At 48.3% G+C, this 27,558-nt stretch overlaps 1 protein-coding gene across 1 annotated transcript in view; it reads left to right on the plus strand.

Annotated features, from left to right (window-relative positions):
- Positions 1–27,558, plus strand: part of Dock1 (dedicator of cytokinesis 1) — a 439,069-nt gene that overhangs the window by 24,778 nt on the left and 386,733 nt on the right. The window contains exons 2-4 of the mRNA XM_042701327.1: positions 18,120–18,203; positions 24,511–24,551; positions 27,045–27,100. Coding sequence (XP_042557261.1) covers positions 18,120–18,203; positions 24,511–24,551; positions 27,045–27,100 — 181 coding nt within the window. The remainder of the gene's footprint in view (positions 1–18,119; positions 18,204–24,510; positions 24,552–27,044; positions 27,101–27,558) is intronic.

Consider the following 27,558-nt stretch of genomic DNA (forward strand, 5'->3'; position numbering starts at 1 on the left):
CCCTGTCGATTGCTCCTTCTCATCCCTCCTCTGTCCCTCTTTTGTGTTGCCTTGGGGCCCGTCCCTCTTTCCTTTTGGGTTGGTTTTGTATTCCACAGAGGCAAGAAAGTATGGTGCTGGTCTGTGGGGCTGGCTTCTGATCACCTTGTAGGGTCCTGTCCACTCTGCTGTGCTGAGGGTGCCGTTTCCAGCATGTGAACCTGGGGGACACATCGGAGCACAGCAGGAGGTCATGTCCCCAGAATCAGAGATGCTCTTAGCCTCTTAGGGATGCACAAGTCAGGCTTCTAGCTGGAGGCATGTCTGAACTCCTGAGGCCCTGTGAGCTGCATTTCCCCTCCTCTCTCAGAGAAGCCCATCTCCCTCCTGTGTCCCTGAGCTGGGCCCAGGTGAGCCTATGGCATCCTCTGTGCCTTGGTCAGAGTGCCATGGCTGGGTGTGAAGGTGGCGCTGGAACCGGTGTTTGCCCAGCCAGCCAGGCACTCAGAACCCCCCGGGCCCAGGCTGCCTGCCACCCAGGACCTTGCTCCTTCCTCAGCCAAGCATTTGCCTGGGCCGCGAGTTCTCTGGCTCCCTTCCAGATCTTGCTAGGGAGGTGGGCTCAACTTCTGCTCTCTGCCTGGCACTCGGGCCCCTCTGCCTGTGTGCATGGATCCACTGAGGTGGATCTGAAGGCATTTCCTGTGCGAGCTCTGTGAGATGCTCGCTGCGAACCTGGGGTACACGCCCCGGCTCGTGGCAGTGCCCACTCCCTGGACAGTGCCCAAGCCTTGCAGCGAGTGGATCACAGGAAGGCACCCACTGGGGCGGACTTGCTGCGTGCCCAGCGCCGTCGGAGCTGGGGTCCAGCTCAGCCTGCCCGCCAGCTGCACTTGGCAGTCCTGGGAGGCAGGTGGGTGAGGGGCGCCCCTTCATGGGTTCCTACCCTTCGACCCAGCCTTCGGGGCATCTGTGTCTCCGCTGCAGGGTGGAGGAGGGCGGGCTGAGCTGGAGACCTGAGCGGGCCATGAGCGTGTGGTGTGTGGGATGTCCTTATCGTGTTGTAACCATAAATCCACCTCAGGCAGGAACGCGCAGGAGTTTGACAGATGCTGGAAGGATCTTGAGGGGAAACTATTACTAGGAAATATTTCACCTAAAAAGGGCTTTGTGACAAGGTTTGCTTGTGACAGTTCTTGTGTGATGGTGGATGGTATTTTGTGTGCCTTTGTTTTGACATCTCCCTGGCTGGTTTTATGGGAGCTGTTCCGGAAGCACCCAGAGGAGGACCAGCCTCCCGTGGGTCTGTAGCAGGCGCTGGGGTCCGGGTGGCCATCCTGTGGCGCTTGGGGACAGCCAGGGAGGGGTGGAAGACTCAGACTCCAGCGTTCTGCTCCTTCTGGACCGGGGGCAGCTCTCCATCTTCTCGGGCCTTGGTGTTCTGGCTTTGAATGTGGGGACCGTGGTGTCCTTCCCGGGGACCTTGTGTGGAAATGCACTTTGACAGACGGAGCTGGGCGCCCTGAGAAACTGCCATCGATGACTGTCCCAAAGCAAGGGATTTCCTGGCCAGCCCGTCTCTGGAGACCCGCTTTCTAACTGGTCTTTGTTCTGTTGGTTGTGGGGCGCCCGTTAGAGGTGGTGTGCTCCTTTGACTTACTCCTCATGGTCTGCACTGCCCTGGCCTGGGATCCTGATGCTACATCAGGGATCAGGGGCTGAATTGGCCTAGAAGTTGGAGCTCTGCTCTTTGCCCCCATGGGGTGAGCTTAGCGGAAATGACTGGAAGCGTGAGCTCCTGCCCTGCTTCTGTTCATGTTCCGTCTCCAGGGTGTTCTGGGTGAGGCAGAGGGGAGGGGCCACAGAAGGAAGGGGGCCTCAGAGGAGAGGTGAGCGCAGAGGGGAAGTGGGCACAGAGGGGCTGCTGAAGCCCCTGCCTTGGGAGCAGAGGCCGCTGCTCCCGGGTGTGGCCCTGTACCCTCTCTATCCTGCTCTGGGCCTCCGAGTCTTTATGTGCTCGCTTCCCGGGCTGGCTGCTTGAAGTCATGGAATGACCAATACCCGGTGTGCTTGCTGACGTACTGGGTGCAGAATGAGATTCATGGTTATTTCCATGATGGTGGAGGCATTGGTAGTGGTGATGTGAGGGTAGTGGTTGTTGTGGTGTTGGTAGTATTGATGACGGTGAGGCTGTGGCAGTTGTGATGGTGGTAGTGGTAATGATGACAGCATTGTTACTGGTGGTAGAGCTGTGGCAGTGGTGTTGAAATTGTGCTAGAGCTACAGTGGAAATGATGTGGTGTTAGAATTACTGGCGATGGTAGGGCTGTGGTGATCTGTTGATGGTGGTGGTAGTGTTAATGTTGTAGTAGTATTGGTGTATGGTGATCGTGGTAGTAGGGTTGTTGGTAGAGCTGTGGTGGCAGTGGTTGTGGCTTTGGTAGTATTGTTATTAGTGTAGCTGTGATGATGGTGTTGGTAGTGTTGATGGTGAGCTGTGGTGGTGCTGTGGGAGTGGTGGTGTTTTGTTGGTAGTGTTATTGGTGGTAGAGTTGTGGTAGTGGTGGTGTTGGTTTTGGTAGTAGTGTTGTTGACAGTAATGGTAGTGCTGTAGTAGTGGTGTTTTTAGTAGTAGTAGTGGCTGTGGTGGCAGTGTTGTAGAAGTGGTGTTGGTTTGGTAATAGTGTTAATGGCGTAGTGGTAGTGTAGTGGTGGTGTTGATTTGGCACTCGTGTTACTGGTTATAGTGGTGGTGTTGGTTTGATGGTGTTATCAGTCGTAGAGTTGTGGTGGTGGCAGTGTTGTGGTTCAGCTGTGTTGGTGCTGTGGTAGTAGTGGTGGTGCTGATTTGGGTGATGGATCTGTGGTGGTGGTGGTAGCTGTGGTTTGGTGGTCGTGCTGTGGTGGTGCCGAGCCTCAGCTGCTGGAGTCTCGGTGTGGGAGGCTGAGTGCCGGTTGAGCTCTGGGCTGGCTGTCTCCCCAGGGCGCGGCTTTGTGGAGGATGCTGGCCCTCTGGCTGCAGCCAAGGCTGCTGAGCACTGGCTGTGGGAGGCTGGCTGGAGCCATGGTTATTGCGGGAAGTGATTCCCGATGGAAACGAGACACTCATTTTCCCGCTCAGAACCTTTTTAAAAGCCCTGCACCCAGCGCTGTGGGTTCAGGCCGCAGTGAACACCCTGAGTGCGTTCTTGGGGCTGCTTCTCTGCCTCCCTGTTCCCCTCCCTGCTTTTGTCCTGTTCAGCAGCAGCTCCAGACACAAGCAAATAGGGTTTTATGGCCTCATGCTAAGTATGTCTACCATGGTGCAAAAACAATTTTATTATGTGCTGCTGTATTTTTATAGTCAATTGAAATGACTATTAAAATATAACGCAGCTCTTGAGACTCCCAGTGGCTCTGCTAGGGTGACCCGGCCTTGCGCTGGGGCTGCAGAGCGGGGACGCAGGGCCGTGACCTGTGAGGGGTGAGAGTCCCACTCCGCTTTTCACTATGAGGTTACTGCTTGCCCTCGTTTCTCGCTTCTTACTGTGATACAATATAGGTAACATTTCCCACTTGGGCCATGCCTGCTTTTTGTGAGGCTCACAGTTGGGTGGAATTAAGCACACGCATATTGGGCCCCTGGCAGTGTATGTCCAGACCTATTTCATCTGCTGGAACAGCAGCTCTGTGCCCAGGAAACAGCTTTTTTGCTTCTTTGCTCAGCCGTTGGCAGCCACCATCCACCTCTGTGTCTGTCTGTGGCTTTGCCTCCTCCAGGGACCTCTCGTAAGGGAAATTTTTGTCTGGCTGATTTCATTTTGCCGAATGTCTTCAGCAGGGCGAGGAACATATTTTTTGCAAAGGGTCATGTAGGTTTTTATAATATCATTTGTAGGCGTTCAGAATTGTCAATACAAGCCGATGGCCCAGGGCAGCTGGTGAGGGGCATCGAGAAGCACCTGCAACTGTGCTGTCTGGTATCAAGTGATTTAGGGCCACCATGGTCCATCCATATGTCTGTCCATCCATACCTCAGGATTTCCTTCTTTTTTTTTTCTGGCTGAGTACTATTTCATCATAACTATGGATCCCATTTGCTCTGTTCTTGGAGAAGTGGACAGCTGGGTTTTCCCACTGTTTGCCTGTGGGCGAACAATCCTCTGTCCAAGACCTCGCTCCCAGCCTCTCGTGGTCTCTTCCCTGGACATGGGATGGCTGGGTAATGTGAAAATTCTCTACTACGTCTTTCCAGGAACTGTCAAGGTGTTCTTTTTCCACAGCAGCTGTCACATTTTACAATCCTACCATCAGTGCATAAACGGTTCCTAGTTTTCTGTTTTTTAATCAACTCAATATTATTATCATAAAATAATTGTGTTCTGAATGATCTTGACATTTATAATAACTTTCTTGGGAGAGTTGATATTGAGGCTTTGATTTCAGGGCTCGACAAGCAGGTAATCTATTACTTGAGCCACCCCCTCCCCCAGCCCTTAGTTCTTTGGTTATTTCTTAGATAGACATTTGTTTGTTTATTTATTTGGGCTAGGACTGGTCTTGGGGCCTGGGAGCTGTCTCTGAGCTTTTTTTTTTTTTTTGCTGAAGGAAAGAGGTCTACCACTTTGCCTGTATCTCTCCTTCCTTCTTTTTTGGGAAATTAATTGGTGAATAGAATCTCCTGCCTAGGCTGATTTTGAACCAAGTTCATCAGATCTCAGCCTTCTGAATAGCTAGGATTACAGGTGTGAACTACCGGTGCCTAGTGATAACTTTTTGTTTTTTGACTAGGCTGACTTGGTTTTCTCCTGCTGTCACAGGAATTACTGATGTATACCACCAGGCTTGGCTTTTTCTGTTGAGATATGGTCTTTGAACTTTTTTCTGGCCTTGAGATGTGATCCTTCAAATCTCAGCCTCCCAAGTAAGCTAAGATTACAGATGAGAGCTACTGGACCTGGCTGATTTCTAATGAGTTTGGAATGAGGCTAACTTATGATGATTTTTTTTTTTCATTGATGCCTGAAAATTAAGTAGCCAGTCCTCCTGGGAACAGCTGCTGCTATGGGCTGGTGGGCTGTACTGTGGAGCCCCAGTGGAACATTTGGCCCAGGAATGGATTTATCAGACTGAAGAGGAAGACAGGCTCACTCTGTCTTGATGTAAAGGTGGTTCCTGGCAGGCCTGGGAAACTGGGCTGAGTGGCTTCTTTGCTTTTGATATTAAAAAAAAATTGTTATTGTGACAGTGATGTACAGAGGGGTTACAGTCTCATAAGTCAGGTAATAAGGACATTTCTTTTTGGACAATGTCATACCTTCCTTTGCCCTCTCTGTTTTCCCCTCCCATCCCCACCCACAAGTTGTATAATTCTTCTTCTTCTTCCTCCTCCTCCTCCTCCTCCTCTTCCTCTTCTTCTTTTTTGAGATAGGTTCTTCCTCTGTAATGCAGGCTAGCCTCCAACTCATGGTATTCTACCTCTGCCTTTCTTGTGCTGGGCTTATAGGCTTGTGCTGCTGGTCTCATGTGGCAAGTTGCAGGCAAGGCCTGGAGTTATTTAATACCCCTCTCTGAAACAGTCCTTGTTCCTGGGAGACACTGCTGTGTAAGGCTAGGAGACTTTCTCTGCCCTTCAGTGCGGGCAGCCCACGGCAAACTCTCCTAATTGCGATGGCTGCCTCCTCCATGGTTTTTGGCATCACCCAGGGAAGGCAGATTTATCAAGTGATTAACTAAGGAAAGGTTTGTCTTGAGTCCTCTGGGAACTTGTGTGGCATGCTAGCTCTTGAAGGCATTGCCGGATCTGCTCGTGGGGAAGGCTGGTGCCCAGGCAGGGCCCTGTTTTGGTCTGAGCTTCATCTAACAGGCTGGACTGGCTCTCCCTGCCCTTGCCCCTCCCCCTCAAGTGTGGATGGTCCCGCCTGGGAACAGGAGGGCTGTGTCCTAGATGCAGCTAGCAAGCATCCCGTCGGGCAGGTGCAGCTGAGCAGCTTCCTTCTCTGGTGAGGATTTAAGCAACCCTGGGAGCACCTAGAGGAGGGGTTCATGTACTCTTCTGACCTCTAGGCTCTGAGAGTGACCTTGAACTTTCCCTCAGTCCTGTACTGTAGGGTCATCTTCCTTCTGCTCCTCAGAAGTGACAGAACCTGGTGCAGGTTGAGTGAGCTGCAGAGGAGGGCGCTGGGCTGGGCTGGGAGCTGAGATGTCTGGGTGGGGATGGCTGGGTGTCTGCAGTGCGGCCATTTACCTGCATCCCTCACTGGAGCAAAGTGGGTCCGTGAGTGCCTTGAACTGCGCCTCTGTGCACCTTTTCAACTCCAGCTGCTGTTTCTCCCTGGTGCACAGGCTCAGGAAATTCTGGGGCCCTGGGAAATCTCATACCATCTCCCTCTCGCCGTCCAACCTCTTCCCACCCATTTCAGAGTGGGAAACCAAGCCTTGCCATGCCAAATGTTGACTGCTTGTCCAAATGTTCCAAGCGGGGGCTTCTTGTGTAGTGGGTGTTTGGATTCTGGTCCTGAGGGAGTGGTCAGTCAGCCGGCCCTGGCAGGACAGGCCCCAAGGTGGGGCAGAGCTCCCTGCACAGGTCAGCATGGAGGCACATCTGACTTGATGGGAGGGGTCACGTTGAGCCTGGAGCAGAGCCCTTGTGAGGTCTGATGTGGGAGGCAGTTCAGTTAGCACACAGGGAGGAGGACTGGGGCTTTGTAATGTGGTGGACCAGGGCGGCTGCGGGTCCCCACCCCCCCCAGCCACCGCTGCCCATGGAGAACAGGGATACAGGGAGGGCTCCCTTCGGCAGTCAGAGCGGGGCTCCTTTCTTAACCTCCCACACCAGCCTGACTTCATTGTTTTCTCAAAGAGGGATTGACTGTTTTTTTAATCTTCAGTTTTATTTTTTATCAAAGCTAAAGTAATGTAGCACAAAGGAGGTGGAATTCCAACAAACCACAAAGAAATCAAATGTTTCCTTGGTGATAATGGAGTCCTGCCTGGTGGCTGGCTGGCACGGCCTCTTCCTCTGGCGAGCAGTGGAGGGGCTCCTCCTGAGCTCTCAGGATGCTCAGCTGAGGAGGCTGTCCTGGGGGAGGGGCTCCTCCGGGGTGCCTTCAGGATGCGCAGCTTTTCATCCTTTGCAAGGATTAATTGCCACTGGGTGACAAATAATGTCACAGCCTTAATTGTAACAGCTGGAAGTATTGCTCATCAATCGGGGACCAGTAAACACATTAGGACAGCTAATACAATGGAATAGCATTCTATAGTTAAAAAGAACACACAAGTATAAATCTGAAAATAATCAAGCAAAAGAAGCCAGATGTAAATGCATAATCCCCCTTGTATGACAAAACTTGTCCTAATAATGATACCAGTGCTGGGGAGGAGATCCCCTTGTTGTTATGGAGATGAGAGACAGGGCTGGGGATGAGATCCCCATGTTGTCATGGAGATGAGGGACCAGTGCTGGGGAGATCCCCTTGTTGTCATGGAGATGAGAGACAGGGCTGGGGATGAGATCCCCATGTTGTCATGGAGATGAGGGACCAGTTCTGGGGAGGAGATCCCCTTGTTGTCATGAAGCTGAGGGACCAGTGCTGGGGAGGAGATCCCCATGTTGTCATGGAGATGAGGGACCAGTGCTGGGGAGGAGATCCCCTTGTTGTCATGGAGATGAGACAGGGCTGGGGAGGAGATCCCCTTGTTGTCATGGGGATGAGAGGCCAATGCTGGGGAGGAGATCCCCTTGTTGTCATGGAGATGAGAGACCAGTGCTGGGGAGGAGATCCCCTTGTCGTCATGGAGATGAGGGACCAATGCTGGGGAGGAGATCCCCTTGTTGTCATGGAGATGAGACCAGTGCTGGGGAGGAGATCCCCTTGTTGTCATGGAGATGAGAAACCAGTGTTGGGGAGGAGATCCCCTTGTCGTCATGGAGATGAGGGACCAGTGCTGGGGAGGAGATCCCCTTGTTGTCATGGAAATGAGACCAGTGCTGGGGAGGAGATCCCCTTGTTGTCATGGGGATGAGGGACCAGTGCTGGGGAGGAGATCCCCTTGTTGTCATGGGGATGAGAGGCCAATGCTGGGGAGGAGATCCCCTTGTTGTCATGGAGATGAGACAGGGCTGGGGAGGAGATCCCCTTGTTGTCATGAAGGTGAGGGACCAGTGCTGGGGAGGAGATCCCCTTGTTGTCATGGAGATGAGGGACCAGTGCTAGGGAGGAGATCCCCTTGTTGTCATGGAGATGAGAGGCCAATGCTGGGGAGGAGATCCCCTTGTTGTCATGGAGATGAGACAGGGCTGGGGAGGAGATCCCCTTGTTGTCATGAGGATGAGAGGCCAATGCTGGGGAGGAGATCCCCTTGTCGTCATGGAGATGAGGAACCAGTGCTGGAGAGATCCCCTTGTTGTCATGGAGATGAGAGACCAATGCTGGGGAGGAGATCCCCTTGTTGTCATGGAAATGAGACAGGGCTGGGGAGGAGATCCCCTTGTTGTCATGAAGCTGAGGGACCAGTGCTGGGGAGGAGATCCCCTTGTCTTCATGGAGATGAGGGACCAGTGCTGGGGAGGAGATCCCCTTGTTGTCATGGAGATGAGGAACCAGTGCTGGGGAGGAGATCCCCTTGTTGTCATGGAGATGAGGAACCAGTGCTGGGGAGGAGATCCCCTTGTTGTCATGGAGATGAGACAGGGCTGGGGAGGAGATCCCCTTGTTGTCATGGAGATGAGGGACCAGTGCTGGGGAGGAGATCCTCTTGCTGTCATGGAGATGAGGGACCAGTCCTGGGGAGAAGATCCCCTTGTTGTCATGGAGATGAGACAGGGCTGGGGAGGAGATCCCCTTGTTGTCATGGGAATGAGGAACCAGTGCTGGGGAGGAGATCCCCTTGTTGTCATGGAGATGAGGGACCAGTGCTGGGGAGGAGATCCCCTTGTTGTCATGGAGATGAGGAACCAGTGCTGGGGAGGAGATCCCCTTGTTGTCATGGAGATGAGACAGGGCTGGGGAGGAGATCCCCTTGTTGTCATGGGGATGAGAGGCCAATGCTGGGGAGGAGATCCCCTTGTTGTCATGGAGATGAGACAGGGCTGGGGAGGAGATCTCCTTGTTGTCATGGAGATGAGGGACCAGTGCTGGGGAGGAGATCCCCATGTTGTCATGGAGATGAGACAGGGCTGGGGAGGAGATCCCCTTGTTGTCATGGGGATGAGGAACCAGTGCTGGGGAGGAGATCCTCTTGTTGTCATGGAGATGAGGGACCAGTGCTGGGGAGGAGATCCCCTTGTTGTCATGGAGATGAGACAGGGCTGGGGAGGAAATCCCCTTGTTGTCATGGGGATGAGAGGCCAATGCTGGGGAGGAGATCCCCATGTTGTCATGGAGATGAGACAGGGCTGGGGAGGAGATCCCCTTGTTGTCATGGGGATGAGGAACCAGTGCTGGGGAGGAGATCCTCTTGTTGTCATGGAGATGAGGGACCAGTGCTGGGGAGGAGATCCCCTTGTTGTCATGGAGATGAGACAGGGCTGGAGAGGAGATCCCCTTGTTGTCATGGGGATAGGGACCAGTGCTGGGGAGGAGATCCCCTTGTTGTCATGGAGATGAGACAGGGCTGGGGAGGAGATCTCCTTGTTGTCATGGAGATGAGAGGCCAATGCTGGGGAGGAGATCCCTTTGTTGTCATGGAGATGAGACAGGGCTGGGGAGGAGATCCCTTAGAGGGGTCACAAGTGTGCTTTCTGAACCTGTCTTATCTTTGTGTGCAGAAGATGTGTGCAGATGATGTGTACAAGAATTAGAATTATCCACAGCTTGTGTAGCTGATCTTCTAAGATTGTGTACTTTTTTGTCTCTTCATGGGTGACTGTGCTTGGGTTTGAAAATAGGGCCTCTAACCTTGCCTGGCTTTTCTCTTAAGGCTGGTGCTTTTTTTTTTTTTTCCATCGATCGTGTGGCTTGAACTCTGGGCTTGGGCACTGTCCCTGCACTCTTCAGCTCAAGGCGAGCGCTCTACCGTTTGAGCCACATCACCACTTCCAGTTTTCTAGCAGTTTATTGCAGATAAGAGTCTCACAGACTTTCCTGCCCGGGCTGGCTTTGAACTGTGATCCTCAGATCTCAGCCTCCTGAGTAGCTAGGATTACAGGTGTAAGCCACTGGCGCCCAGCTAAGGCTGGTGCTTTATCACTTGAGCCATATCTCTTCTAGATTGTGTGTGTGTGTGTGTGTGTGTGTGTGTGTGTGTGTGTGTGTGTATGTGCGTGTATGTGCAATCCTGGGGCTTGAACTCAGGATGTAGATGGTGTCTCTGCTTTTTTCCACAAGGCCAGCACTCTTACTTGAACCACAGCTCCACTTGTGACTGTTTTGGTGTTTAATTCAAGGTAAGAGTCTGAAGGACTTTACTGCCTGTGCTTGCTTTAAACCATGACCCTCAGATCTAGAGCTCAACCTCTAGAGTAGCTCAGATTACAGGCATGAGCCACCAGTGCCTGTTTTGTCTTCTGGCTTTTTGCTGGTTTATTGGGGATATGAGTTTCATGGATTTGTTTGCATAGGCTAGCTTTGAACTATGATCCTCAGATCTCAGCTTCCTAAGTATTTAGGATTATAGGCCTGAGCCACCAGTGGGTGGCTATTCATTGGATTTATAAACATTAATAAGCATGTAGGCGAATTGGCCTGTGCACACATGGGTTAGTGTGATCATAGCATGCATGTTGTTTGCAGAATGTACTTAGTGCTGTGGGGTACCATTCTCCTTCTTCCCAGAGGTGTTGCTTCTGTGTGTGTGTGTGTGTGTGTGTGTGTGTGTGTGCATGCATGTGTGCATGTGTATGTACTGGGGACTGAACCTGGGGTCTTGAACTTGGTAGGCAGGCACTCTGGTTTTAGGACCAGGCCCGTAGCCCTCATCAGTGGTTGCTAATTCATGGGGTTCCTTAGGGCTTTAGAAAAAAAGTGCTAACCAGTGCCTGGGGCCACAGCAGGTCACCATGTTTTGGCATTTTGCCATGCTGATCATAGATGACACAGATGTCCTGATGGAGGGGAGTTTGGGCGTGCTGACAGGGTGAGCAACCATGTAGGATGTGGGCAGGCTTTTTCTTCAGTATTTGCATGGTCACAGGTCACAGGTGGGTTTGAGATTCCTCCGTCTTGGGGTGACACTGCTCAGCTCTTGCATTGTCTGCCTACTCTCTGTCTTGGGCACAGTCAGTGATCCGTGTCACGGGCAGGGAGACCGCCGGCTGGGCTGCAGCATTTTCTTGGGAGACTTGCTTGATCTTTGGAGTCTTTCTTGGCAAAAGAGGCTGTGAGGGCCTGGGCCAGGGCCATCCTGAGAGCCACTTGTCCACCTGAGGGAAAGGAAGTGGGTTCACTGCTTCCTGAGGTGTATGTGGGGTGAGGGGGAGCAGCCCTGAGGACAAGCCTGTCTGCGAGACTTTTGGGCATTGCCTCTGTTGGCGGAGACCCAGGTTTGGTATTTAGCTTCCAATGTGAAAGAAAAGCAAAACAAAACAGCAGTGTTTTCTGGTAGATTAAGGATTCCAGTCATAGTTTCGCCACCTTGAATTTCTCCATTGGCTTATTAATAAACCCTATGTAACTGGGATCTGCCTCAGGAGGCAGGGATGGGAAGTGGTGAGGGTGCAGGCAGCTGGAGGGGAATCTGGAAGACTGACAGGCACTGCTCCTCCAGCAGATGCAGGAGGAAGGAGGGCCCTCCCCGGCACGTCACATGTCCTGAAACCTGCTCTAGGCTAGTCGGTCCTGCAGTGAGCTACCTGTAGCAGAGGAGGCCTGCCAGGAGGTATTTGATCAAGGTGGATGGCCCACATGGACAGGTGGAGTTGAGCCCTGGTCACGTGGCCAAGGCGGACAGCTCTTCGGTTATTTTGTGGTTCAGTCTGTGGGAATACCTCTGTTCACACTGTGACAATGGATTCCTCCAGGAGTAAGTGCATATGATTTCCTTAGTGGCAATGACCTTTCTGGCTTGGAGAAAGATGACTGAAGAGATTAGATCTTCTTCCCGTCTTGACTATGCATCTCTTTGTCGCTGAGCAAAATTCAGTGTAAAAGTACATCATTTCCAGGTCAGCCAAGTCTTTTCTTATTTGTGGATGGATTTGCAAAGACCTATCAGTGAGAGCCCAGCACTTTTCTCTCCTAGCACTGACTTTATGAAGCTGAAACTATAAAAAAGTAGAATCTTGCTTTTCCTACACTAGAAAAGCAATAAAGCCAGTGCTTATTCCCCCAGCATGCCCACTACAAACCCGTGTGTTTCAGCTCTGTGACCTTTTGGACCAGATGGAAATCAGATAGTTGCTGGCTGGTCTCGGATAAGGTGTACAGTGATATTTTATTCTGAAGAAAGATATTAAAATGTCTTTGAATTGTGTCTGTCAGTTCAATTAGAATTTGAGAAAAGGCTCTTTTATATCTTTCTCTTTACAGTCTTATCGCCTCCATCCCTCCCACCTGTTTTCTTCCAAAGGCAGAAAGAAATATTGAATAACAAATGACCAGCCCTTTATCGGATCTTGCCCCTGCTCTGTTTCTTTAATTATTTAGATGAGTTCCTTGATTCGCTTATCCAAACCGTGCAAGGAGTAGAACCACAGGGGATTTTATTGGGAGAGAAACAATCTCTGAGTTGGGAAGAAGGAAAGATAGGAGGCTGAAGGAAGAATGGGGTGACTTTCAAAGTGGTTTCCTTTCTGGTAGAATCTGGGGTGGTACTACTGAATGCAGGTAGAGCGGTGCTTTGACCTTGAGTCTTCTTCAGTTTCTTCTTGTGTCTTTCCTGTTTGAACATGGAGAAGAGGCTGCTAGGTAAAATCCGGTGGTTTGTATGGAGGACGCAGAGTAATGGCAGAGGCCAGGTCTGTTTATTGGATTTCCTTGTTACTTTTGTGGCCTTTTATTGGTTGCATCCTCTTTTTTTTTTTTTTTTTCTTTTTAAATTTCAGTTAAAATATGCATTTCTGTAAAGGTACCATTCTGGTCATCTGAGAGTGTGCTGTTGTGTGCATGAATACAATCGCCACCACCATCTCTGCCTCACCAGACACTAATTGCCCCTTCCCCTCTGTTCTGCTCTCTGTGAATTCTACTTTCCATAAGAACCTTCTCAACGTGATATCGTGCAGTGTTTTCTGTCACTGACCTGTTTCCCTTGGTATAATGTTCACATTGTAAAATGTGTCACACTTTCCTTCCTTGTTAGGCCAGGTGACACTCATTGTATGCTTCCCTCACGTTCTGTTTATCCATTTATCGGTGGACAGTTGCTAGGCTTGTGTCCAGCGTCTGGCTCTGGTGATCTGGTGACTCATGCAGCACCAGCCGGGGTGTGCGTGTATCTGCTTTCTCTTCTTCTGGGCTTATACCCAAGTGCAGAATTGCTGCATCCCATGGTAAATTGTCCTTCTCCACAGCAGCTGCGCCATTTTACCATCCTGCTGGCAGCATAAAGGATTGTGTTTTTTTTTTTTTAATATTTTTTCTTTTTTATTTTTCTGGGTCCGGTCTTGGGGCCTGAACTCTGGGCCTGGGCGCTGTCCCTCAGCTCTTCAGCTCAAGGCTAGCGCTCTACTACTTGAGCCACAGCGCCACTTCCGGCTTTTTTTTTCTTTTTGTTTATGTGGTGCTGAGGAATCGAACCCAGGGCCTCAGGCATGCAAGGCAAGCGCTCTACCACTGAGCCATCTTCCCAACCCCAGGATTGTAGTTTCTTCACGTTCTCACCAAGACTTTTATGCATTGATTTTTTTGGTGTAGAAGTTGACGGTAATACTCCTGAGGGGTAGGAATTGCTTTGTGCATTTATTGGCTACTTATGTATCTTCCTTGGAGAAGTAGATGGCTACTCAAAATAGTTTTTGTCCATTTTGCTGGGTACTGGTGCCTCACATATGCAATCCTAGCTACTTCTTGAGCCCCATTGACTCTTTCCTGCTTTGGCTGGTTAATTGGCAATAGTCTCTCAGATTTGTCTGCCAGGGCTTGCTTTGAGCCTTGATTCTCAAATCTCAGCTTCCCGAGTAGGTAGGATTATAGGCATGATCTACCAGTACCCTATTTTTAGAAATATTTTTATTATTTTGGATAACAATTGCTTATCAGGTATATGCTGTATAATTATCTTCTATGTGGTGGGATGCTTTGTCACTCAGTGAATAGTATATTTGAGGAATGAATGTTTTAGATTTTGATGGAGTTTGGCTTAGATTTACCGTTCGTTGCTTATATCTTTTGGCATTATATCTGTTAGGTTGTAAAAAAGACAGTCATGAGAGAGGATAGACAAAGAGATGGCTCAACACTATCACACTGGTTTATTGGCAGGAAAGAAAACCAGCCAAAGCTAGAGGCTCACTCCTTGCTTGCCGTCTGAGGTATTTATAGTGCGTCTGAAGGAAGGCTAGATTTGTCTGGAGGTGGTGGTCTGAAAGTAATTAATGGTAGGACAAATGGTGGGGAAAACGGCACAGCAGGAAGCAGGCAGAGCCAGGCAGGGGTATCTGCTCAAGGCCCTAATTGCCAGTAAAGTTTTTGTCTGGTCCCCATCAATCACATGAGTTCATCTGGTCAGGGACAGAGGGGAAGGCCGGAATGTTGTTAATCAAGGCACTGGTTGGGGGCCTCAAGATAAGGACAGGTCCCATTCGGGCCTCACAGTCTCCACAGAATTGTTGCCATGTTTTCTTCTCAGACTTGTACAGTTTTTACTTTTGCATTTAATTCTTTCCCCTGTTGAGAATGTATTTTTGTGAATGATGTGAGGTCCAGTGGTTTCCAGCACCATCCTCCAGAGAGTCTAACTTCTCCACACTGACTGGTCTTAGACCTTGTTCAAGCCATTTGACCTTTTATGTGGGGCTTTGTTTCTGGGCTCAGTTCGGTAACTCTGGTCTATGTGTGTCTGTGTCTCTTTGCTATTACCGTAGTTTATCTCTGCAGCTTTGTGGTGAGTGTTAAAGTCAGGAAGTGTAAGACCTTTAACTTTGATCTTTTTCATTGCTGTTTTGGTTCTTTCTAGGACCTTGTGATGGATTTCCCCATTTCTTTGTAAAATATTGAGATTTTGGTGGGAATTGCATTGAATCTATAGATTGCTTTGGATGGCGATGACATTTGGATGATATTAAGTCTTCTGCCCTGAGAATGTGAATGTCTTTCCATGTGTACTTGTCTTGATTTACTTCTGCAGTGCCATGTGCTTTTCATTGTCTAATCCTTGCTTTCTTAGTTAACTTTATTCCTGATAATTTCATTGTTTAAAAAATTTACCCGTAAAAGCATATTAGAGACCCCTGTTGTACAATTACAAAAGATAAATACAGGAAAATAGATAAAATTAATCCCCCCCAACATATTAGAGACTATACTTTGAAAGGCACCAATAGAGCCAGACTTTTTTTTTTTGGTAGGCCGTGGGGCTTGAACTCTGGGCCTGAGCTCTGTCCTTCAGCTCTTAGTGCTCTGCCACTTGAGCTACAGTGCCACTTCCGGTTTTCTGGTGGTTTATTGGAGATAAGAGTTTCACGAACTTTCCTGCTCAGGCTGGCTTTGAACCAAGATCCTTAGATCTCAGCCTCCCAAGTAGCTAGGATTATAGGCATGAGTCAATGGCGCCCAGCTAGAACCAGACCTTTAGACACTTTCTCCTTCCTTCCCCCTCTTTCTACTCCCTTTCTTTCCTTCCTTCCTGTCCTTCCATTCTGTATTAGAGACCTACTATGTGCCAGGTGTTATAGAACCATGGAAGAAATAAGACAGGAGTTTTGTGCTGGATGAGCTCAGAATCCAGGGGAGCTGATGCAGTGAGGGAGTGGTTGCTTGTGAGGGAATAGTTGCTCTGATTTGGGGTGATTTTGCTCTGGAGACATCTCCATAGCTCAACCTGTCCGCCAGTATGATTTGGGGCAAATACATGCCAAGGGTGTGGCTTCCACTTTTCCTTAGAACATGGAGTTTAGGAAACCCAGGCTCCTATTCTAAGTGGGTGCTGCCAGTACTGTCTGATGCTTTTGTCCTTCCCTTTGTGGTTATTCTCACTGGACTTGGTTGTGCTGGCAGCAGAGCCGTTTTTAGCCGTTCACAATAGTACAGTGGACTTCGTTTTCTGGCTTCACCAAGCCCTGGGGTTGGAGGCCTGCCCTCTTCCATGGGTCAAGTTCAAAGGCAGTGTCGAATGCTCTGATTCTTCCTACTCAGTATTTCCTGAATGGCTCAGTGTTTTCCAGGATTAGAGTTAATTTTGCCCCCTTGGGCTCTTACCTGGCTGGCTCCCCTCCCCTCTGCAGCCCCTGTCCAAGCACTGAGTGTCGGAGCAGCAAGCCGCTGGCATAGACCAGGCAAACACTGTGAAGTTCAAGGTCAGGCTCCATGGACACATCCTAGCTTCAGCTCAGACAGGCCCTGGCCCTCTTCCTATGGGGTGTGGTCCATCTCCACGAGAGACCTTCCCAACTGCAGATGAGACAGAGGGAAGAAGGTTGCAGAGGGAGCAACCCACGTTCACGAGTCAACTTTCTGAAAGAAATTCCATTTTAAGTTGCTACTTGACATCTGGAAGTCATGTTTCAAGGGTGTGTGAGCCCATGTGCTGAGAGAACTTGTACATGTGTGTGTGTGTGTGTGTATGTGTGTGTGTGTGTGCGCGTGCGTCCATTCATACATTTGGAGGTTTTGCACATGAGGATGCTTATCTCCTTATAAGACACCGGAAGCACATTCCAGAGAGCTGCTATGTATCTCCTATGGAGTAGGCTAAATATCCGTCTCTCAGTCTCTCAGGGTGGGTGATGGAGAATTCATTGGGATTTGGAGATATGTTTTACAATAAACGGTGCATCTTTCTAAGTACAATGATTTGTGTTGGAGGGATTTCTGTGTGTGCACATGTGTGTGTGTGTGCATGTGTGCATGTTCGCATGCACACAAGCCCACAGGGCTGTGTTTTTGGGTCTGAGATAATTTACTATATCCTTGACATAAGTAACATTTTTTTTGTTTTTCAAGATGCTTGAGAACAATTGTGGTTATATTTATTGATGTAATTCTTAGGTGCTTAGCTAAGAGCAATGTGGCATTTTTGCAAATTGGTAATAGCTGTGTACCAGGATAAACATTTGACGTTTTTAGACATTTTCTGAATATTATTGTCAACATTAAGGACACCTATCCATCTATCATCTATCTTATCTATGTCTATCTATATCATCTATCTTACCTATGTCTATCTGTATCTATCAATCATCTATCTTATTTATCTTTATTTTTAGCTATCACCATTCTCTCTCTCTCTCTCTCTCCCCCCCCTCTCCCCCTCCTCTCCCTCTCCTCCCCCACCCCCTCTCTTCTTTCTCTCTGTCTTTGTGATGCTGGGGATTGAATCTAGGACCTTGAGCCTGTGAGACCAAGCCTTGCCACTGAGACATCCCTCAACCGCTAGAGATTTCCTTTTAATGTTGACATTTTGTCTACTGTGATTGTAACATTTCCCACCAGTGTCCATTATGTGATTATTGTATCAGCTTAGTTTCAAAGTATTTATTCCATGGGCAAAATCACTCAGAGAATTTAGAGTTCTCTTAATGGAAATAGAGGAGGGTATAGGAAGTGACCAGTAAGATGTTGTTAACAATGGCTGCGATTTTCTTCCTGATGGAAATGTTCATTTATATGGGATGGCATAAAGGATGATGTGTGGATCTTGGTGTAACAGAGACTGGGGTGGAATGGGGACTGGGTGTGTGGTGGGCTCAGGATTTCTGTTGGGGGTGGGGATTTGGAAGTAATTAAGGGCGATGGTTGCTATATGTTGTGAGTGTAATTAATGCCATTGCATTATACACTTTAAAATGGTTAAAGTAACACATTTCACAACTTCTATATGTTTTGCTGCAATAAACAAATATCAGGGCTGCCTGGGACTCTGAGTGGTTTTGAATTTCTCTGATGTAATGGCTCGTTCCTGTGTCTGGAAGGAGGCGCCGCCACCGCCTCCGCCACACTATGACGTACAGGCAACAGCCTGGTATGTCTCAGCAGTGAAGACAAGTGACGCAACTTACCACAGCCCTGCCAACTCCTATTAGCATATTTCTTAATCGCTTTTGCTTTTTCTTTTCTTGACAGCCTTCTATAACTATGATGCCAGGGGAGCAGACGAACTTTCCTTGCAGATAGGGGACACGGTGCACATCCTTGAGACCTATGAAGGTACGTGCTGTCTCGATGATTCCTCTACTATTTTGGGAGGTTGAGCTATTCTTTCTGTACCTGCTGGGCAAAGCGTATCCCAGCTACACATGTACATACACACACACATGCGTGCACATACACAGCACACACATGCACACATATACACACAGGCTATGTCTGTTATCATCAGCCTTTTCCAGGTTTGCTCATTTCAGGTATTTTTTCTTTTTTAAACATTTATTAAAATCAACTTTTTACTAAAGGTTTCTCATTTTGAACCTCCAAAATAACTCTTCCACTCTCTCCTCATGTTACAAGTGTATGTGAAGCTTGATGGCTAATAATTGAGCACTTGATTACAGGGTTGAAGATACTTCGATTTTGAGTTCATTGATGTGAAGTGTTGATGTGAATTGTGAGATTTCTTCTTATTGCTGTCACTTTGATTTGTTAACAGTAGTTCTCAAGGGAGACAAGAATGTCATTTTTTGTTTGTTCCCTTTCCTTTTTCCTATAGTCTGTGACCCCCATTTTCCTTGGGTTGAATAGATTGTCACAGTGACCTGGATGCAGCCTAATGAATCAGTTGTTAAGCTACTCAGTAAATGCACTGCTGATCACAGGGGCTTTCTAGTGTTCTGCAGTTCACTTTCATGTTTTATTTTTTGCAATGAGTGGACCATTTCTCATTTTGTTCTGAGGTTATTATCACATACGAGGGATGCAGTGATGGGCTTAATTCATTTTTTGTTTGTTTGTTTTTTTTTTTGGGTCTGGTCGTGGGGCCTGAACTCTGGGCTTGGGCGCTGTCCCTCATGTCTTCAGCTCAAGGCTAGCGCTCTACCACTTGAGCCACAGCGCCACTTCTGGCTTTTTTCTTCTTGCTTATGTGGTGCTGAGGAATCGAACCCAGGGCCTCAGGCATGAAAGGCAAGCGCTCTACCACTGAGCCACCTTCCCAGCCATTTTTTTTTTAAGCACTGCTACGATCTGGAAGTTTTGTTCAGATGGTGTTTTCTGTGCTTGGCTTCATTTTCTGTTTGAAGGGCCGATTCTCAGATAGCGTATGAATAAAAAGAACTGATTAAGATGGATAATTTAAATAACCAAATTGCTTTTAGACCACATTTTAGCTAAAACATTCTAAGTGGCCCAGGAAATTTTAGATATCCCATAATAATCAACAAATTGAATTTCCAGAGAGGCCTGTGAAGTCTGTTTACACAGAGATGAGCCAGGCTCAGCTTCTTCAGGCCGGGCATGCCAGGGCTAGCATGCACAGACTGAGGAGAATACCCTTGGGTTTGGCCCTTATTTTATCCACTGGATGTAGTCTAACATAGAGAACTCTAGTCCGTTTGCACCTTTACCCTGAAAAACTCCTGTCTGGAAAAAAGAATCGACCTTGTGCCATTGTGAAACAGAGCTAGTCCTTAGCTGTGCGGGGCGCCTTCTGCTCATTTTCTATTTTGACGGTTGACAGTTGGATTTCTTATCTATTCTCTATACATCTTGCCAGTGGCAAGGATACAGAGAAATTAAGGAGAGATGAAGGGTCAGCTCTCCCATCTCAGAACTCTTCTCATCAGAAGGGCAATGCTCTGCTATCTGTCAGTTAAGCTTGAAATCCCCCCTCCTGACCACTGCTAGTGATGTCATCCCTGTCTAGGTAATGGTTTCCTGTGGTGCCTGGTTTTGTGGGGTGCCCTGTCTTGTCCTTTGTTTTATGACAAGGAACTGGCTTCTTTGTTTTTAACAGTGCTACCTTTGGGCACATCTACAAGTCTTGTTAGACACTTCAAAATAATCTGATGGTGGCATTTGACATTTAGTAGACTGACATCCTGATAAGAGGTTTTCACTGGGGTCTTCAGTGAACATGTGTTTGTAGGCGGGACAGTTTTTCTAGATTCTGATTAAGACATTTTGGTCTTTGTAAAGACTCTGCAGTATGAAATGAATTTCCCTTCCTTGACAGCTGATTTGTTTGGACTTCACCAAGATTCTATTCAGAGAAAGAGATTCAGGGAACTCATTTCACCGTTGGGAAACTTGGTGACTTTTATCATCATCCACTAAAGACAACAGTGCACTTCTGATTGCTTTCTGTGTCTTCCTCACCTTCTGCTGATGGTTTTTAGAGTTTGGCTTGTACCCTCCTTCCTCTCCCCTCTCCTCTGTTTCCTCTAAGAAATTTATTTCTGTTTATCTACCTTGATTTTCCATCTCTGTATGCACAGGTGTGTACCTACACCCGAATGAGGGCTTCAGCTCATGGGTTTTTCACTCAAGGTTGATGTTCTAACCACTTGAGCCACAGCTCCACTCCCAGCACTTTGCTGGTTAATTGGACATAAGAGTCTCATAGACTTTCTTGTCTTGGCTAGCTTCGAACCTACATTTTCAGATCACAGCCTGTTGAATACTTGGATTCCAGGTGTACGCACCGCTGTGTTCTGGTATAACTTACTTTGTCTCTGTGCTCCTTTCAGACTGTCAATAATTTGCTGCAGAGGATGTAGATTCCAAATGGTGACTGTTACAACTCCTATCTCTGTGGCTTTCTTACTCTTTACATCTATTTTGTAAATCAGTCTATTAGATAAGGTTCAGAGAACACACTTCCTTCAAGTTGTAGTGAATTGCTCTTTCTTGAGCTCATGAAGGCTTAGAGCATACATTAGAGAAAGCTTCCAGTTTATGGTGGCGGTGGGCAGCCTTTCGAGGGGCTATTCCATTTAGGTTTCTTCCTTCAGACAGTTCCCACTGTCCAGACCAGAGGCATGAGGCCAACTTCCAGGTGTTTATTAAGTGCTCTGTTTGCACCATGACGATGCCAGGCTTTCTGCCCCCTCATTTGCATAAGGATCCCCCAGGGCTTGGTGGCTGTGCCTCAGGGCAGCTACAGACATCTTCCCAAGCTTGAAAGTTACCCTTCATCTGTGAACCTACAGTATTCCAGCCTGGTGACGTTACACTGTGAAAAGGAATATTAATAATAATAGATTTTCTTTCAAAATATCCTGCCATTTTCTTGTGCTGGACAGAGCCTCCCTGACTTTAGGGCCCACATCTCGCCCTCCTTCTCCAGCCTCCTGGGGAGGGGCGGTTTGCTGAAGCGGGTGGCTTACCTAGTGGAAGTCGTTAGCCTGGGTGAAGTCAGCCAGCCTGAAATTCCACTAGCTCTGAGAGTCTCTGCCCCCGCCGTGGCCCCTCTTGATGCCCATACTTCATTGTGCATTCTTTGTCAGCAGCGTGGCTTGTGGTGTGACCTCTGTTTGTCTGGGGTGCCCTCCAGGTCAGGAGCTGGTGGAGGGCAGGCGTTGCTCCAATCTCTGTGTATTTCTGGGCCACAGAGGTGAAGGAACCATGCATGCACAGTACCTGGGGAAGGCAACTGTAGTTTGCATTTTGCTTAGAAAGCTTATTACAAAAGAAACCATCATCTATTAATGAGATTCACCAAGAGCCTCCCACGCTTTTATCCCCATGGCTCGCCCGCTTCGAAAGCAAAATGAAACTCAGTGCTCTGTTGCTCTGTTTGGATTGCACTTTTGTTTACCTGTGTTCTTGCCCTGTTTGGGGTGTATATGTTTTTCATATAGATAAATATGGTCACAGCTCTTTTAATCTTTTTTTACTGTTATTTGTTATTGTTGTACAAGTGGGTTTCATTTGCCATGTCTGTATTTGCTCGCAGTGTGGATATGTCGTGATGAGATTCCCTCTCCATCGCTCCCTTTCCTCCCCTTCATCTCCTCCCTCCTCTTTAAGACAGTTTCACTAGGTTTTAGTGTTCTGTTTTCATATATGCGTACAACATGCTTTGACAGTTCTCCTTTCACCCTCTCTATTCTCCCTCCCTCCTCCCACTAGTGTCCCTCCATCCCCAGCACCCCTCCCCTGTTAGAAAATCTTTGCCAGCTATTCATCTGACAGGGGATTAATAACCAGAGTATATAGACAGATCAAGAAACTAAACAGCCAAAGAATCAACAACCCAATCAATACATGGGCAAGTGAATAGAGCAGAGAGTTCTCGAAAGAAGTGCAGCAAACGCATTCGCTGAAGTATGGTATTTTCAGGGTGGAATTCAAATGGTGTGAGTCCTTAGAAAAACTAACTCACAGTCCAACAAAATGAATACCAGGGAACTGGCACTTGAAAACTGTGTGGGGGAGGTGAAGCAGGGGGCTGGAGGAATGAAGAGAGGCAGGGCAGAGAATGCAGTCATAATATTCCACACATGTCCTAGGAAACTAGGAAACTGGAGGCGGAGGGGTTGGGTTGCGAGAATGATGAAAGGGGCGACATTGGTCAAGGTGCATTGTGCTTCTGAACTGATTTGCTGAATGGTAGCTGCTCTGTACAACTGCTCAAAGATGCTAAAAATAAAGGAGAAATACAAATGGCCAACACACACAGCTCTCACCTGTGTGCTGCTTCCCTACCCAGGGCTCCACGTGAGGATGTGCTTCCTGTACGTGTCTCACATTTGCACACCACTCTCTTCATGTCCCTTGTTTGTGCACCACCCTCTCAATCATGAAGGCTTAGACTATCTCCACTTCTTCCACCTGGACGGTGTTGCTATGTGTCCTTTCTCTCCTCCTGTCTCTGGCTGCACTCCCAGGAGCGGTTGCTGGTCTTGGGTGTGAGGTTCACACTTTGGGGGTGTAGGTCCTGCTGTGATCTTACTAGCAGCTGTAGGCCATATTCCCCTCAGGATCCAGGGCTGCTGTCTCCTGCAACCTCCCCCTCTTAATAATCATGCAATGGTGCTGTTTTTACAATCTCAGTTCTCTGGTTTTTTCGTTAAGTTTGAGCATCTCTTAAGTTCATGCATGTGTAAGCTTTTTGGTTTCTTCAAAACATTGTTTAGAGAGTTTGCTCCTTTATTTTGCTTTATTTTGGCCGACTTTTTCTTGTCTCTGTGACATTTCCTTATATTCTAGGACATTAATCCTTTGTCATTCTCAGAGAAGAAAGGACATGTTAATCCTGCAAATGCAGGAAGGACGCAGTGACAGGATAAAGGACAGTCCTTTGAATTGACTAAATGAAGCTTTAGAATAATAACTGCTTAGGTTTACCATCCCTGCTCCCTTCTTGCTGCTGTGAGCAGTGTGGAGAGGTGGCTAGCACATCTGAAACCTCTGAGTGGGACAAAGTGGTGGTCAGATAGTCCTGCAGATGTGTGCCTGACCTCTGGCATTCGTGCCTGCACTCACCCCCTCCTCAATCTGTTCGGTCCTTTTGTCCAGAAGGAAGTTGGTTGCTGGGTACTTGTTGCTCATACCTGTCATCCCAGCTACTCAGGAAGTTGGGATCAGAGGACTGCACTTTGAAGCCAGCCTGGGCAAGAAAGTCCTTGAGACTCTTATTTCCAATTAACCAACAAAGTACTGGGAGTGGAGCTGTGGCTTAAGTGGTTAGAGCATCAGCCTTGAGTGAAAAACCCATGAGCTGAAGCCCTCATACAGGTGTGTGTATACACCTGTGCACACAGGGAGGGAAAATCAAAGTAGACAAACAGAAATAAATTCTCTGGGGGCAGAGCTGGGATTTGCTTCTGAGCTTTTCATTTGCTTCTTGGAAGTGCGGTGCCTGGGGTGACTTCGGGTCAGAATGTTGAGGTCCCTGTGACTTCATGCCAGGGTGGGACAAATTTTTGCACTTAGCCCTAAAGGAGGCCCAAGGCTCAGGGGCGGGACTTCCACTCAGCACTTGCTGTGAACAGTTCTTCCTTCTTCATTCCACTCTCTGCCTTGTATTTCCCCTCTCACCTCACAGAGGGAACGGGAAGTTGACTCCAGGCTGGCCCTGGAATGGGGAGGGGAGCCAGAGTGCTTACCCCTGGTGCTTCCTATGGAGGGTTGAATCTGCTCCAGAAGTGCTCATTGAGATCACGGCTGCTTGGGGCAAAGCCCCACTGCCCTGAGGAGGGAGGAAGTGCGTTCTCAATTGCTTTTCTGTTTGGGCGCTGTTCTTGATCTGATGTTGGTTTGTGCACTTGAAGAGACCTTGATCCAAGTAAGGCTGAGGGAGAGGCAGGGAAATGCACACAGTCTCTCACCGGGACTCAGGTTAAAAGGACAAGCTCTCTGCTCGGAACTAAACTCTCAGGTTGCGGCCTGTAGACCAAGGGAGGCAGGTAGTGATGAAGGCCCGCATGTGGAGGTGGCCTGTCTTCCTAGTGGTGTCACCTTTTAGGCCGTAGGGTTGTTGACTTCTTGGTCCTTCGATGGTTCTTACAGCATAGAGGTATTGTTGGTCCCCACTGTGTCTCCTTTACCTAACTCTTTCACCTTTGTGTTTGTTCAGGGTGGTACCGAGGCTACACCTTAAGGAAAAAGTCAAAGAAGGTAAGTCTTTTCCATTAAACACGATGTGTGTCCCTTCATAAATCAAACTGTGAGAGGAAATCAATTCCATTGCATTGGTGTCTTAAGAGTTTTACTTATATATCTCTTGCTTGAATTAAAGTGTGTATATATATCTATATCTCTCTATATATACATGTGGGTTGAAATGTGAATGACCTTGAAGTGCTTTCCTCTGAACAATAACTGTTCATAAAACTGCAGCTTCATTCTGAGAATGAATTGCAGGGTTGTGTGGTGTGGTATTGGCCTTTGGTCCTCAATGGGAGTGTCCTTGTCCCAAAGAATCCCAAATCCTATTCAGACAGTGTGTATGTAAGAGAGAGCAAGCCGTGTCTAAAGACTTCAGACACAAAACACGGTGGACGCTTTCCAACCTGATACATGGTCCTTGATAAATTAACAAATTTGCAAAGCTCATTTGTGCTTACTTCCTTCTTGCTATGACAGTTTTCACACTTCTCAAGTTTAGTTGCAAAAAAACAAATTGCTTGTCCAGGGCAGTTTGTATCCGTGGTCCTTTCCATTTGCATTTAAGGCATGTAATTACATCTTTCATCATTGTGGCGGACATGCCCATCCACAATTCAACGTTCTTAGCTTTGCAGAAAGACCTAATTATTACTCTTCCTCTTTCATCCTGTAATTGCGAAGCCAGGTCCATTCTAAGCTGTGGTTAGGCTCTCCCCATTAACTTCCACACTGTACTCTCTGATTTTACTTGATAGATGGTTTGCTTTACTTCTTAAAGTTGGCCTGTCATTGTCTCCATATTTGGTTGACTTCTTCATTATGTCCCCAGCTCGTAATAAGGCTCTATAAATCCAGTGCCAAGGCCTTGGGGCGCTTCCCTGCCCAGAGGTCTGAGCCACGCTGTGTGACCTGGTTGGAAACCCCAGGGTCCAGGCTGGGCCCAGGGCACTGCCATGTTGATGTTTTAGAGGGAAAGTCACCTTATGACCTGCAGATTAGCGGAAGGACTCCCTCCTGGACCTGCTGAGCTTAGACAGGGCAGTGTGTCTCTCTGCTCCTCCAGTGGTCTCCACGCTGCTTCTGTAGAGGGGAGAGGAAAGTTCTCCTAAGGAAAGTTGTCTTCGTGTTTGGTTCCCTGGGTACAATCAGTCAGGGCTCTATTTCTGCAATGGAAAGCCCGAGTTTCTTCTGGAAGGGCAGAGTTGGGGACTTTAGTAAGAAGAAGGAAGAAGTGTGAGGTCAGGCTCCTCCCTTCCAAGCTCTGCCAATCCAAGACAAGCTGTGGCTTCACGGGCAGCACAGGCCCCGGTGAGCTGTTGATCTGCGGGTGCCTAGGCCTTGCGTCTAGAATCACCCTTGCAGGTAAAGAGGTCAAGGCCCTGGTCTGTCGTTTTGTGAAGGGCTCCCAGGCAGTAATGGGGAAGGGACAAAGCCTGCCCTGAGAATCCCAACTTTCTCAGTTCTACATACATATTTACCGGGGTGCAGTTCTGGGCTGATCTGTAATGCCCTCCCTGATGAATTCAGACCTCTGGTCAGACCTCCAGGTGTGTCCAACCTAGTCTTGCCATTCAGCGTCTTCTGCCCCGAGTGGCTTTGCTGAGGTTGGGTGGGTGGATCTCTGCCCTGGGGCCTGGCAGGGCTGGGATAGCTTGTTTCCAAACACACCCCCTGGCATGGTGGAAAGATGCTCTGTACCTACCTGCAGGCCCTCCTGGGATCTGGGGATGTCTGGGATGCTCAGTATGTGAATGGAGCAACTCTGCTGGGGCCCTGGGATCATCCCGTGGTCACTCAGCTTTTGTCTTCCTCCCATTGGATCTTCCTTGCTGTCACTCAGCTTTTGCCTTCCTCCCATTGGATCTTCCTTGCTGTCAATTAGCCTTTGACTTTCTTTCTGTGGACTGCAGCCCCACCCCCAGCCTCCTCTGAGCCCCACAGCCTCCCACAACGGGCAGTCTGATTTGAATCTCCTGTGCAGCTTCTTTGGGCACAGCTATGTTGGTTGAGTGTGCATCGTGTTTGGGAGATGTAGAGCACCGAATGACTGTAAGCAGACTGGGCAATCTGTGAAGGAGGTTTATGGGCCCTCTGTGGAGATTTGAGAGGAAGTCCCAAGTGTGCAATGGTCATTTGCACAGGCAGTGGCCAATGCTTTGCACCAATTGGCAAAGGCAGGATGTCAGACATCACCACAGTTGGGTCTTGACATCAGGTGTGGAGCTGAGAGTCAACCTAGGGAGAAGATGAGTTTTCTATAGCTGAGTGGAATTAATCCTTGGCATACATACCATCTCTGTTTTCTTTTACGACATCTGCACACTTTTTGAGATACAAACTGATGGACTTGTTTATTTTATATTGTGTTTTCTTTGCTTTGTTGTACAGTAAGCTTAGCATAAGAATTGATGAAAATCCAGCCACTCCTAACCCTCACCATTGTCTGATTTGCAGTCAGGGTTTATATTAATAATAAAAACTCTCTCTTTTTGTTTCCTCAAGGGCATATTTCCTGCTTCTTATATTCATCTTAAAGAAGCAATAGTTGAAGGAAAAGGGTGAGTCCATTCTTGATGTAGAAATGAACTGGAATGATTGCGCTTGGTGTGGCTGCCGTATATGTGGTCAAGTAACTGGGAAATAAGGTGCAGGGTGGAGCTGGCATGCTGTCCAGGATGTTTGGTAAGGAAAGGGGAGATTGTGCAGTGTGTTGCTTTGATCTTGAGTCAAGAGTTGGAGTAGGTGAGCGCCATAACTCACTGAACCTGAGGTTGGTTTTGGGGAGCGTTGGCCCTGGGGCTCTGTCCCATTGGCCAGGGACTTGTAATCATCCCACCTCTGCGTCCACTTTTCTAGAAGTCTTGGCATTCCATGATACAAATGGAGGTTTGGGGGACTCTACTGTCGTTAAGTGGAGGTCTGGTAGAATTTACATCTCAGGTAATTGTGATGTATGTTTCCTGGAGGTCATCAGACTGATGCAGAAGATCATTAAAAGGATGCTTGTAGACCAGGA

The sequence above is a fragment of the Dipodomys spectabilis genome, unplaced genomic scaffold, assembly GCF_019054845.1.
Source record: "Dipodomys spectabilis isolate Male_0828 unplaced genomic scaffold, ASM1905484v1 ptg000289l, whole genome shotgun sequence".
Taxonomy (NCBI): domain Eukaryota; kingdom Metazoa; phylum Chordata; class Mammalia; order Rodentia; family Heteromyidae; genus Dipodomys; species Dipodomys spectabilis.